The 14,841-nt window shown below is 34.1% G+C and overlaps 1 protein-coding gene across 1 annotated transcript in view; it reads right to left on the bottom strand.

Annotated features, from left to right (window-relative positions):
* The window catches only part of LOC138712309 (glutathione S-transferase 1-like), a 53,436-nt gene that overhangs the window by 26,184 nt on the left and 12,411 nt on the right, over window positions 1-14,841 (bottom strand). The window contains exons 2-4 of the mRNA XM_069843938.1: window positions 12,729-12,787; window positions 7,742-7,883; window positions 3,794-3,958 (exon numbers count right to left, since the gene is read on the bottom strand). Of these exons, the coding sequence (XP_069700039.1) occupies window positions 3,794-3,958; window positions 7,742-7,883; window positions 12,729-12,787 (366 nt within the window). The remainder of the gene's footprint in view (window positions 1-3,793; window positions 3,959-7,741; window positions 7,884-12,728; window positions 12,788-14,841) is intronic.

The following is a 14,841-nucleotide window of genomic DNA, read 5'->3' as shown; positions in this document are numbered from 1 at the left end:
GTCAGTCAATATGTTTTTGTAGGTAGAGAATGATCTCTCTACATCACAAGAAGTTATGGGTGCAACTTGAACGAACCTTTTTCTGTTATTTAGTTTTCCTTTTCCTTCTTCAATTCTGATTCCTTAAGCTAAAATAAGGAACACAAAAATCGAGACTCTGAGGTGTCCACGTAAAACCATTAAAACATGTATTTAAACTGAATATAATGTAAGTTATATTTTATGCATGATTATGCTAAAATTGCTTAAATATGCATTATACATGTTTATATCCCAAAAAAGGCCAAAACATGTAAATATACACAGAAAAAGTACACATATTCGAAACCGGAAAGTAATGAAATGGATAAGTACTAAGTTTGAACTATGTCCTATAGAAACATGCATTTGCATGAAGTTCTCGTCTCTAGTCATTACAATAAAACGAATATTTTTACTTCTTCTTGTACTCGTCAAAAAATTCCCTGAGCTTCTTCGAACCTTCTACGATTATCTCTTCAAATCCTTTCATTTCCTGTGCTGCTTTTTCGTACCATCGCCATATATGTTCATATTTGCTAACATTAAAGTCACCAACAGTCTGAAAGAAAAGAAAGTTGAACATATAAAAACTTCAAAAGAAATGAAAATGCTCATAAAATATATGAAATGCAGTTTATAAACAATACATTTTATTTTGTGAACTAATCTGCTGTGGTTTGAAAATGGTTTAAATATTCTTTCGCCTCAGCACGAATAGATCTTTACAGAACGTTTCCGGAAATCGATATAAATAACATAATGTCATGTAGAGGTATTAGGCTACCCCAAGTAGAAATACTATTCCCACAATGTCAAAGTTTAATGACTTTGAAAATCGAATAAGAATTTTCAAGTTTGCCGCATATGGAGGCTGCACATTCATTACTTTTGCAGTACCATAATATATTTTCTCTAGTGAGAAAATGAAATAATTAACTATGTATGAATGGCTTAGAATACCGGTGGGATAAATGCACGTGCATTTTGTTCGTTCATATGGGGTCACTGTGCCACTCCTAAATTTGGGCACGGTAAAAAAATAAACGGTCGTTAAGTTTTGCCTACGGCATTTTCATTCAAGAAAAGATTGTTTTAAGGCTCCATAAATCAATGACACAGGACCGTGTCTTTATTTTTCTTGCTAAAGAACCCATTCTGTATAAAAAAGCCCACTGCAAAAATGATGGGTGTCACTTAGTTAAGGTTGGCAATGCATGACTTAAGAATTGTAGAATCGATATACAGAGTTATACAGAATTGTGTAATAATTAGAGCTGTCGATTTAGTCGATTAATCGACCGATTAATTTTAAAATCAAATTAACCGATAAAATTTGTGTTTTGTATGAGTAATCAAATCGATTAAAAATTATCGTGCGATTAAGAAATACATTAAATGCCTTGTGAAGTCTTTGTAACACAAAATTTGTATAGGCCTATCATTTGGCGCTGTAAACTCTTAAGCTATGTTTTGTTTTTGGTGGTTTATTTTACGACACTATCATTTATTAACATCTATGGTTATCTAGTATCTGAATGATATGAAGGTGATAATGCCAGCGAAATGAGTCCAGGGTCCAGAGCCGAGAGTTACCCAGCATTTGCTCGTAATGGGTTCAGGGAAATCCCGAAAAAACCTCAACCAGGTAACTTGTCCCAACCAAGACTTCCAGGACGATACGTCCATAGCAGTAGGCCTACGTCCATCAGACAATTTGTCCACTATCTCACGTCCACAGCTATTTTGACCAACAAAATTAGTCCAGCAAACATTTTATCCACCAAAAATTTGTCCATTAATATTTCGGTCAAGAATTATGTCCATAATTTTTTCCCGATTTTTCTTGTCCACTAGTTTCTGTGCCAACTAAATATTTTGTCTTCGAATATTTTGTTCATATTTTGGTAACAAGTACTTCCAATATCCAATTTAAAAAAGAAAGGTTACTATGGAAATGTATTTAATTATTTTGTAGCATATTAATATTAATTTCTATGGAAATATGTAGTTTATTGCTTCAATATTAAATTTTTAAGTGAAAACATTTAAAATGGCTTATATTATGACAACTAAGAGGGCGGGACATGCTAGTCCACAACAATTATACTTACCACTTTCATTCACATTATTATTATTATTATTATTATTATTATTATTATTATTATTATTATCATCATCATCATCATCATCATCATCATCATCATCATCATCATCATCATCATCAAAACGGACAACCAGGAATATTGGACACAGTGTACTGGACGAGACAATAAAATGGACAACTTAAAAAAAGGAATAAAGATAAATCTAGGAAATAATAAAATGTGGACCAAATATTCAGAAGACAACATAGCACAATGGACATTTAAACTGTGGACGAAATAATAGTGGACATAAAACACCAGAGGACAAAAAATATAGTGGACAGAATATCAAAGGGAACCCAACCAAGATTTGAACCCGCACTCGTTTCACTGTCAGGCATGCTAACCGTTATTCCACAATTCCACAACGGTGGACCTGATGTTCTCATCTTCTTGCTTTAGAAAGCTAAAAACAATATTGCTGTAAGTACAACTGCGCAAAAATCCCTCCTATACGACTTTATTATTTGAAAACTCAGCTTAGGCGACCTTTACTTTCACAGAAACCTATGGAAAGAACGTACTGTACGAATATATTGTATTTTATGTGCAATTCGTCTGCCAATTCAACGGTATTGGAAGTGATCATGCAGTCCATGCAGAAATCGCGGACGTCATTTACAAAATGTTCGGATGCACGATCCTGCATTAAGTGAAGCTGTGGAATGTTCCACTGTGAGACCACACACGATCTTGCAGCATTTCCAGGCAACCTGCGGAATTCATTTTTTCTCAGTGACCAAGGATAATTTCTTTTTTTTTTTTTTCTGGGGGTGGGCTAAGGAGGAAATGTACTGGAGAAACCAAGGAACTTACATGAACTGGAAGCAACAGTAGGCCTATCCAATGTGATCAACAATGTTTCACATAACATTTTGCATGCGGCAATAGCGAACATACCAGCCCGTTTTTAAGGAAATGTGTCGAGAATGCTGGTGCTTATGTGGAGATTTAAATAAGATGTCAAACAAAATCTCAATGAATGGTGTTTCTAATAACAGCAGTTAAACATTGTTTTTAATAAATAAAGAAGTTGTAATGATCTTAAAAATAGGGAGTGACTTATCAGGGACTCTATAGTACACGCATCTTCCTCGTTCCGTGTCTCTCCTACTAGATAGGTGTAGTTTCTTTTCGTCGTTCTGTGACAATGTGGTAGGTATGTACAGATACGGAAATAAAATTTGGAGCTTCCTTATTGTGTAAGTTTCGCTTACAACAAAATTGTATGAAATTGTAAAAAATTGTAGAAAATTGCAAACCTGTAAAATTGTAAAAATTGTAAAATGTTGTAAAAATTTGTAAAAATTGTAATTGTAATAGTAATGTTGTAAAATTTTGACTTGTTCCACATCTTAAAGCTTCATTGCTAATGTAAGATCTATGGAATAAAATAAATGAAATAAAAAAATGAACTGCGCAAGTGCAGTAAACAAGAGCTACTATAATGCTACTTGTGGACAGTCGTGCGAAATTGTTTTCCACATACAGGCGGAGTCCCATTAAGACTCGCTCCAAATTTTTATTCCGTATCTGTACAGATACATCTACAAATTAATGGGTCTTTGAACTACAATTCTTTCCAGGTAGCGAAACTTAGAAATACATTGCTATATTCATGTTCTTACATCAATAGCAGCTACGGATGATACTACCGTGAAGTCAGCAATTGTCAGGTCATCTCCAGCAACCCATGCATTTTGTTCCAAGTACCTATTCAAGACCTGAAACGCCTTCTCGACTTTGGCAAGTCTTGCAGGTTCTCCAAGTCTCCCAGTTCGGAAAACTTCTCCCTTTAGAACAGAAACGAAATCAGTGTCATTAAAAAAGTGCAAGCTTTCTTATACGTTTTGTGCATTTCGAAACATTCTAGTGTTTTCAGTAATAGCTATGCTGTAGTTTATTAAACAGTACATCAGTTATTCATAGATTTCAAAAAGGCATATGACTCTGTTAAAAGAGAAGTTTTATATAATATTCTTATTGAATTTGGTATTACCAAGAAACTAGTTCAATTAATTAAAATGTGTCTCAGTGAAACTTACAGCAGAGTCCGTATAGGTCAGTTTCTATCTGATGCTTTTCCAATTCACTGCGCGCTAAAGCAAGGATATGCACTATCACCTTTACTTTTTAACTTTGCTCTAGAATATGCCATTAGGAAATTCGAGGATAACAGAGAGGGTGTGGAATTGAACGGGTTACATCAGTTCTTGTCTATGCGGATAACGTGAACATGTTAGGAGAAAATCCACAAACGATTAGGGAAAACACGGAAATTTTACTTGAAGCAAGTAAAGCGATAGGTTTGGAAGTAAATCTCGAAAAGACAAAGTATATGATTATGTCTCGTGACGAGAATATTGTACGAAATGGAAATATAAAAATTGAAGATTTATCCTTCGAAGAGGTGGAGAAGTTCAAATATCTTGGAGCAACAGTAACAAACATAAATGACACTCGGGAGGAAATTAAACGCAGAATAAATATGGGAAATGCGTGTTATTATTCGGTTGAGAAGCTTTTGTCATCTAGTCTGCTGTCAAAAAATCTGAAAGATAGAATTTATAAAACAGTTATATTACCGGTTGTTCTTTATGATTGTGAAACTTGGACTCTCACTTTGCAAGAGGAATAGACTAAGGGTGTTTGAGAATAAAGTTCTTAGGAAAATATTTGGGGCTAAGAAGGATGACGTTACAGGAGAATGGAAAAAGTTACACAATGCAGAACTGGACGCATTGTATTCTTCACCTGATATTATCAGGAACATTAAATCCAGACGTTTGAGATGACCAGGGCATGTAGCACGTATGGGCGAATCCAGAAATGCATATAGAATGTTAGTTGGGAGGCCGGCGGAAAAAATACCTTTGAAGAAGCCGAGACGTAGATGGAAGGATAATATTATAATGGATTTGAGGGAGGTGGGATATGATGGTAGAGACTGAATTAATCTTGCACAGGATAGGGACTGATAGCGGGCTTATGTGAGGGCGACAATGAACCTGCGGGTTCCTTAAAAGTCATTTGTAAATAAGTAGTTTATTAAACTATCAAAGAACTTGCGACTGATTAAAGAGATGAGCTTTTGTTTCCGTTTTTTTTACTGCACACAAAAAATATTATGTTTTGCAATACCCACAACTTCAGTTGATCACTATTGAATATTTATTAAAATAAGTTGAAGTAATAATTCATTTACTGTTTGCCATGGCAACAGGTCTGTATTTACTTAAAGTGCAAGGTGAGCTGTAAGTATATATTTTATGTTTAAATGTAGTATATTTCGTACAGTTTTATAATATCACTGTCAAACTTAACTTTCCAATACTTTTTTCTCTGATTAAATTCCGAATCATTACTGTCATTAGCAACCTAACCTAGAAACCAAGTCATATGCTACTTGAAAAGCCAAGTAATCGAGTTTTTCATAAAACCATCAAACTATTGCATAATATAGAAATGTCGTTTTGACTTCTATTATTTTTCTTTCATTTCTTCAGGTATTGCAAAAATTAATTACTTAACCGTAAACTGTAGGCGACTTTTCACACCTCGAATGCTTAGAAAACACCTCAGCCCCACAGACCTCGATTTTCCAAACTGCATTCTCAACCTGAAAAGTGCCACAGTTGATGGTACGTAATACAGAGTGGCCCAAAAGTCCCGCATCATAGGCTGGATTACAATATTTGTTTGATGTGATGGCCACCAGTGTGAAGACACAACTGTAGGTTTTCAATGTCTTGCAGGATGGGGGTCACAGAGTCCGACAGTAAAGCACGGCACTCAGAAGTAATTCGCTCATGCAGATGCTGTTATATTATGTGAGAAGAGTAAGGGAAGTAATGACAATGATATTACTACTACTGTTAATAATAATAATTTATTTATTTATTATTTATTATTAATATTTGTGTGCTGAACAACAGCCAGAGGCTAATTATAGTTCAGCATAATACACAAACAGAAGATACAAAGGTGCAAAAACAAATAAATAATACTTAAATCAAGAAAAACATACATATAAAATTGAGAACAAGAACAGTAAATACTAATAATCAAAACGAAACTATACCTTAAAAGGATCTAAATTGTGCCCATGCAAATTGGCATATTTTATGCATCTACAGACTAGAGAAAGTGATTTTGAATTTCTGTTATAAAATTTGTTTTGAAATCTTAAACCTTTTGTAGGAATACGAAGGCTACTATTGTTTATGATAGACTCACAATCAATATCACCCTTGACCACTTTGCAAAAAAAAAAAATTGATAATCATGATTTTGACGTCTAGAATAAAGGCTACAACAGTTAAAATATTTACAGGTAATCTCATAATTGAAATCAGAAGAAATGGGTATAAATAGAAAAGCACATAAGGAAATAAATTTTCTTTGAATATTTTCAGTTGAAGTAATGGAATTCCAGGCTACAGATGCATATTCAAGTTTAGATCGAACCAAAGTAAAGTATAGAATTAATAGAGACTCTGGAGTAGAAAAAGAATAGGTTATAGACCTTATTAAATCAAGCATTCTTATTGAATGATTATAAATGTATTGAACATGATCATGAACATATAATTTAGAATCGAGTAATACACCAAGATCTTTAATAGCATTTTTCCTAATAATACAGACGTTATTAAGAGAATAATTAAATTTTATGGAAGTAGTTTTTCGTGAGTACGAAATGACAAAAGTTTTTGTTTCATTAATTTCCATTCCATTATCGCCAGACCAAAGTTCAATAGAGTTAATATCATTTTGAAGAGTTTGGTAATCGGCAGGACAATATAATAATAATAATAATAATAATAATAATAATAATAATAATAATAATAATAATAATAATAATAATAATAATAATAAATCAGTAGTCTGTTATCGTTTGTTAGTTTCTTTCATTTCAAAGGCTTATCTTATATTTTCGCCAAAGCATGAATTGTATACAGGGTCAACCGTAAGTAATGTCATTAATTTTAGGGGTTTATTCTTTGAGATATTTCAAATAAAATATTATAATGCAATTTGCTCGTTTTTGCTTCCTTTTGTCGAGATAAAATTGTTTTATATGAAACATTTCATAGCGTATTTTGGGAAAGTCATTGATTTCATTTCCAGTGTGCTGAGTCAGTTTAAGAGAACAATGTATTATGGTAATAAATGCTTGAAAAAATTTAAGTTTTGTCTTTTAAAGGTGCAGAAATTTGATCCGAACAAATGTAACATTTTAAAATTCCTTTTCAGAACGAAAAGTTGTATTTGTTCGGAACAAATTTCTGCACATTTAAAAGGCAAAACAAATTCTTTCAATCATTTACTGTCTTAATATAGTGCTTTCTTAAAGTAACTGAGCTTATTCGGAATTAAATCAATGGTTTTCCCAAAACACTCTATGAAATGTTTCATATAAAACAATTTTTATCTCGAAAAGGAAGCAAAAACGAGCAAAATTGTATCAACTTTCTTTTTAATATCTCACAGAGTAATCACCTGAAATTAATAACATTCCTTATGGTTCAACCTATATAAGGACTGTTCTGTTACAGTAACACTTCAGTACTTACATAATACTCCCTATAGGACTGATACAGTGTTCCTAGATCGAAATAAAGGCGTTGGTTGACGATGGTTCGTTTCTGTAGATCTTTGGGATACAAGGACCCACTTTCGTCGTACTTCTCCGCAAGGTACCCTAGGATGACACGGCTGTAAGGAAAGAACAGCAGAATTACACAAAGCTTCAGCTTTCCACCCGGGAGATTTTTTTTTCAGGTCAAGGATACATAGATTTTCTAAAGGACATGTTCAGGCAAGCGTTCTCAGAGTTTTCCCATTTTCCCCGCCGCGAATCGGTAAACTCCTAGAAATTTTGTAAACTGCTAGAAGATTTTATTTGTCGACCATAGGGGAGTAATGTAAACTTCTATAATTCCGAATTACAGTAGAGTTCTGATTATCCGGACTATACGAGCCAAGAGAAATCCGGATAAGTAAAAATCCGGATAATACGGAGGGTGAAAACTCTGTGTGGTTTTTGATTCTTTAGGGACCTATGGCGGGCTTATGTGAGGGCGGCAATGAACAACCGGGTTCCTTAAAAGCCAGTAAGTAAGTAATATAGTACTACAGTATGTAATTGACTTAAGGAAATAGTTTGTTATTGTTCAGTAGTGTATATACGTGAAAAAAGGCGATATGGATAAAACAGGAGGCCGGATAATCGCGAATACAGCTTGCGATCAGATTTGGTCTAATACAGTTCAAAACTTTGACAATATGATAATAGATTCACTTTGGGTAGGTGGAAACTGCACACTTTGATCCGGAAACTGCACACCGCTTTTCGAGGGACCCACTAAACCTACCCGGATACTGCACACTGATTCACGAGGGTTTTACTAATCTTACCCGGAAACTACACAATTTACAAAATACGTTTCTTTTGCATTTGGCTGACTTACATTGAAACTTCGGTTACTTCCTTCAGTGTTTTCCAGGTTAATAATATAAGTCTCAGTTTGTATGTCTAAAAGTTGATTCACGAATTTATACAATGAAAGATTACTACTGTAAAATCTGAAATTAAAATGCTTGTGAAATGATTCACAGCCATTTGTTGTGCAAGAGGTCGATGCAGTCAGAGCTCCCCATACAGTAGGAGAGAAAATTGCATCTTCGGAGATGTAGGCTACGTTTCTAGTAGGCTAAACAATCTGCAAATTTCTCAAGTCTAGTACCTATCGGTTTTACCTCAGCCAGTTCCATAGGCAAGAAATCCCCGACTTCTTATCATTGAAAATAACGAAATCTTCGCTTCGTTGAGTAATAAAGTTCGGGTTGCGATTTAGGTAGAATAGGTTGAAGTTTCCTCCACGATTTGTATTTATCTTTTATCCGAGATATGTCACGCACTTTTAGGTTTTCTGTAGGCAAGATTTGACAAACAGCATGAAATATTTTTAGTGACATACTATTAACAACATCGATGGCTTTTCTTTTCTTAGCTGTATTAATTATTTGGCGATGTAATATACTAATGTTCACCACATGTTATACCCACCGCGTTCTCTAATAACTTCCACATTGCTCAGCAAGCTATAAATTTTCGCATTGCATTTTCTAACACAACACCTCCACATTACATCATAGTTTTTCAATTCCTTGGCTTTATAAAATTTACAGTCGTTATAAATACTAGTAATAAATTACCCCGTTCACTTTCAGGTGTAAACAGACGCTCCATTTCGAACAAAATTAAAATTAAAACTATCTATAGTATCGGCAAAGCAGGTAGAAAATATTTTGGTGTGCAGTTTCCATATGGCCGTAATCCAGGTAGAAAATGTTGGTGTGCAGTTTCCGAAGCCCGTTCACTTTAACTCTTTACTTTGAAAAGTCGGATAAAGTTGAGAAATACAAGTAGTTCAGAATGCCACTACAAAAATGGACATAACATTATAAAGCACAAATTCCTGTCTTTATGTAAAGACACTGCAAGTGGGCAAGCACCCGGTGGCAGTGGTATATACAGTATAAACAATACACAATAAAATGATAAGCAATACACAATAAAATTTACAATACACAATACAATTATACAATACACAATACAATTTCATACACAATACAATAAGAATATACAATACAATTTAACACAATAATAATAAAACAATAAATAAAATACCTAATTTTACAATATAACCTACATAATTATGTGTAGGCTCTACATAAGTTTCAATAGTCTTTCACTTTACTCTCATCTCACTCACTGTAGTGGCACTATGACCCATTTCACTGACACTATAGAACACATTTCATTGACGCTATAAATTATCACTGATCAGAACTATTCACTGCACTGTAAAACAATAACTTCACTGAAACATCTCACTTCACTGATACAACAGTTCAAATAAGTCAAATAATTACATCCTTATGCATACTTATAAACAGAACTACATTTAAACTAAACATTTCTAGTCTAAGGCCCTCTTACACGCTATTTTTAAATAATTTACAATTCAAACCAAGGAAGTAACTCGTCAGGCTAAATAAATACATGTCACCTTAAAAAAATTAAATGTTAAATGTCACCTTAATTTTAATTTGCACTTTATACACAACTTTTTAAGTTATTCTTGAATCTCCTTAAGGAAGGACAGCAATTTCTGAGCAATGACTTCATAAGAGTTACCACGCTTCATATTCCTCGTACTTAATATACTGTCGATGCTGTTTCTCTTCAGCGTCTTAAAAGAGATGTAATCTATGAATCACGATTTTATAACAACGCTAGTTTAATTTAATTTCCTTGTTATATTGCTTGAGAACATTATGCATGCAATGAATTATACAGCTGTTTTATGATCAGAGATTGATTCTTCTGCTTTCATCAGTCAGCCTAGAGGACGCGAATTATAAAAGTTTTTCCTTATCTTTGCCAGAACCATGTACTAATCCGCAGTTAGCTCTTCAGAAGAGTGGAGGATGAAGTTGCATCCGGTAAAAAAAAAAAAGTGTTCATTCATGGATTTATACTTTTTTAATCATATAAGGAAATGTCAATGCAGGAAAGTTTGCAATATAAAATTCTTATTTATCCGATAAAGAAGACCCTCAAGGCAAGATAAGACTGATGCATTACAAGAAGCACTAGTGAAAAAAAGAGAGAGATTAGTTGTGCCGCTTCTAAGAACATGGGCTAAAATTAGTAATATCAACAAAAGGATAAATGTTTGACTCTTGCAATGTATGAATAAAGGTAGGAAATTGATAATACATATTTTGGACGAAGATAAGACTTTACTGATAAATCTGTAGGTCTAATCTGAATTCTAAGAAAAGAAAACTTGAAATTTGTAATATTACAAAATTAAGAAATCGATTACGATATTGTATTTTAATAATAATTATGTTGCGCATAAAGGCTTGGCTTTAATTTAATTTATTTCTAAAACTTCTAAATTGCACAAATAGTCGACTGAACTGTACAAGTTACTGATGTATAATATATTTAAGAGGTTTAAATATACTAAAATAACGGAAGATTTATACATGATAGCTGCAAATTGCAGATTGAAATATGAAGTACATATTAGCCAAGTGAACAAAGACTAATTGTATCAACATACTAAAATGAGTTGAGTCTTGCACAAAACTAGTCGCAAGTGTAAGATAAAACATCGTATATTAAATAGTTAAGTTTAGAAATTATATTAAAAATTGTATATCTATATGCAAATGATAAATTATGTAATGATTATATGTATTGTGAATTTTTTGTCTGTGAACTATAATAGATATATCATATCAATTCAAGTTACTGACGAATTTTCTTCCGATTAAAATCATAGAAGTGATTATTCTTGTAAAACATTTTATTTTATACTGCGGTTGACGTACTAATGTAAAAGGTGTCTGATCTAAAGGTTTTATTTTTATTTTTGTCTTGTAGTCTGAACCAGTTTTACGCTACGGGAAATTCAGGAGCAAAAAAAAAAAAAATTCTTTTGCAAGAAAGTAAACTTTTATTGAAAGATTTCATACATCTTGATTACACAAATTTTAACACTATATCACTTCGGAACATGTATTATATGTCTTTCTCGTGTTAAATTCTATCGTACATGGTTAACAAGTTTCGGCCTGCTATTGGCCATCATCAGAACTGGTTGTTGCTGGTCTCAACACACAAACAACACAAATAAACAAATACAACCACACAGGCGTATACAAACGCAAATGTAACACCTGCAACAACTTCTACAAAGGACAGACAGGCAGATCATTTCAAACACGTTACAAAGAACACATCACAGTCATAACAAAATTACAAAACACTTCCACATATGCAGAAGACATAAAAAAATGCTAACCACACATACAGAGACATCAGCACGGACATGGAAATTCTACACATCCAACCAAAAAGCCAGAAACTAAACACACTAGAACAATACGAAATATACAGACACACAAAAATACATCCAAATGAAATACTCAACACATCTCAATTTCAGAACACACATACTGTTTCACTCCACATTACACTACACAAACACACCTCCACAGAAAACAAAACAAAAGGCACCAAGACCAACAACAACCAGTTCTGAAGATGGTCAATAGCAGGCTGAAACATGTTAACAAGGTAATATAAAATTTAACACGAGAAAGACATATACGAGTAATACATATTCCGAAATATTTTACCATCAATACTCGCCTGTGGGCATGAATAGACTAGAAAAATATGCTACGGAAAAATTACTGTTAGTAGTTGTAATGAGAAATTTTATGCAAACTACAAGGTTGCAAGTTAAAATCGAATTCAGTGGAAACAATAAAAGAGGATGTAAATATACTCGTAGAAAGACTCAGATACAAGCTGCTAACCTGATTTGTAACTTGACAGAATGCCAGAAGGTCAAATATAAACTCGAACAATATTTGGTATCGACAGTGGAAATATCTACACAACTGAAAGCTGAAACAAACGCAAGGTGCAGTGCTTAGTAGCACAAAGAAGAAGAATAACTAGTGAAAAATTACCTTTCTGCCACCATAAAGCCATCGTCGTCTATTGTAGGTACGGTGTGGAGTGGGTTTTTCTGCAAGAAAAGAACAAAATTTCATGGTACTGATTTGTCTCTCAGTGATACAGTGATTCTTATAAACGAGTCAAGAATGAAAATGAAGTTAAAAGTAGTTGAAGAGAAAATAATCTTGCCACTTATTAAACATGAGTGTCACGAATGTGATCGTACTTCCTTCGTTATTGTTCGTTTTGTAACAATTCAGTTTATCATGTTGTGAAATATTTTGTCATACTGCTACTGCTACTACTGGTATTACTGCTACTATTACTGCCGCTACTGTTACTACTGCTACTACTATTATCAAGCTTACTGTTACTACTACAAGAATGATCTTTTTTAACTGCGAATGGGTTTTCACCCAGTGGCAGTTACAGATAACAAAAAAGATAAATAAGTGTAAGAATAGAAATACGCTACAAACACTTACGAGTACATAATTATCTAAATATTTATGTATACAAATGTAAATACTTAGCAGTTCCGAATACAAAACTTTGCTGTCGTGGCCCATATTTTAAGGAACAATCCTGGCGTTTGTCTGGCATGAGTCAGGGAGATCTCGAAAAGACTTCAGGATTACCGTTTCGGGAGATCGAATCCCAGACCTCTGGATTTCAAGGTACTGTATCCGAGGCTATCACTCTCCCTAGATCTTTGCTGCTGCTGCTGCTGCTACTACTACTACTACTACTACTACTACTACTACTGCAGCTTACAGTAGATACTACTACTACTGCACTTACAGTAGATACTACTACTACTGCACTTACAGTAGATACTACTACTACTGCTGCTGCTGCTGCTACTACTACTACTACTGCAGCTTACAGTAGATACTACTACTACTGCACTTACAGTAGATACTACTACTACTGCACTTACAGTAGATACTACTACTACTGCTGCTGCTACTACTACTACTACTACTACTACTGCAGCTTACAGTAGATACTACTACTACTGCACTTACAGTAGATACTACTACTACTACTGCACTTACAGTAGATACTACTACTACTGCACTTACAGTAGATACTACTACTACTGCACTTACAGTAGATACTACTACTACTGCACTTACAGTAGATACTACTACTACTGCACTTACAGTAGATACTACTACTACTACTGCACTTACAGTAGATACTACTACTACTGCACTTACAGTAGATACTACTACTACTGCACTTACAGTAGATACTACTACTACTGCTGCTACTACTACTACTACTACTACTACTACTGCAGCTTACAGTAGATACTACTACTACTGCACTTACAGTAGATACTACTACTACTGCACTTACAGTAGATACTACTACTACTGCACTTACAGTAGATACTACTACTACTGCTGCTACTACTACTACTACTACTACTACTACTACTGCAGCTTACAGTAGATACTACTACTACTGCTACTACTACTACTGCAGCTTACAGTAGATACTACTACTACTACTGCTGCTGCTACTGCTACCACTACTACTGCAGCTTACAGTAGATACTACTACTACTACTGCACTTACAGTAGATACTACTACTACTGCACTTACAGTAGTACTACTACTACTGCTGCTGCTACTACTACTACTACTGCAGCTTACAGTAGATACTACTACTACTACTGCTGCTGCTACTGCTACTACTACTACTGCAGCTTACAGTAGATACTACTACTACTGCTGCTGCTACTGCTGCTACTACTACTACTACTACTGCAGCTTACAGTAGATACTACTACTACTGCTGCTGCTACTGCTACTACTACTATTGCAGCTTACAGTAGATACTACTACTACTGCACTTACAGTAGATACTACTACTACTGCTGCTGCTACTACTACTACTACTACTACTACTACTGCAGCTTACAGTAGATACTACTACTACTGCAGCTTACAGTAGATACTACTACTACTACTGCTACTGCTACTGCTACTACTACTACTACTACTACTACTACTACTGCAGCTTACAGTAGATACTACTACTACTACTGCTGCTGCTACTGCTGCTGCTACTACTACTACTACTACTACTACTACTGTTCGTGATAGACTTTT

The sequence above is a fragment of the Periplaneta americana genome, chromosome 13 (assembly GCF_040183065.1).
Source record: "Periplaneta americana isolate PAMFEO1 chromosome 13, P.americana_PAMFEO1_priV1, whole genome shotgun sequence".
Lineage (NCBI taxonomy): Eukaryota > Metazoa > Arthropoda > Insecta > Blattodea > Blattidae > Periplaneta > Periplaneta americana.
The sequence above is the reverse complement of the archived record's forward strand: the minus strand, read 5'-3'. Positions and strand labels throughout refer to the sequence as shown.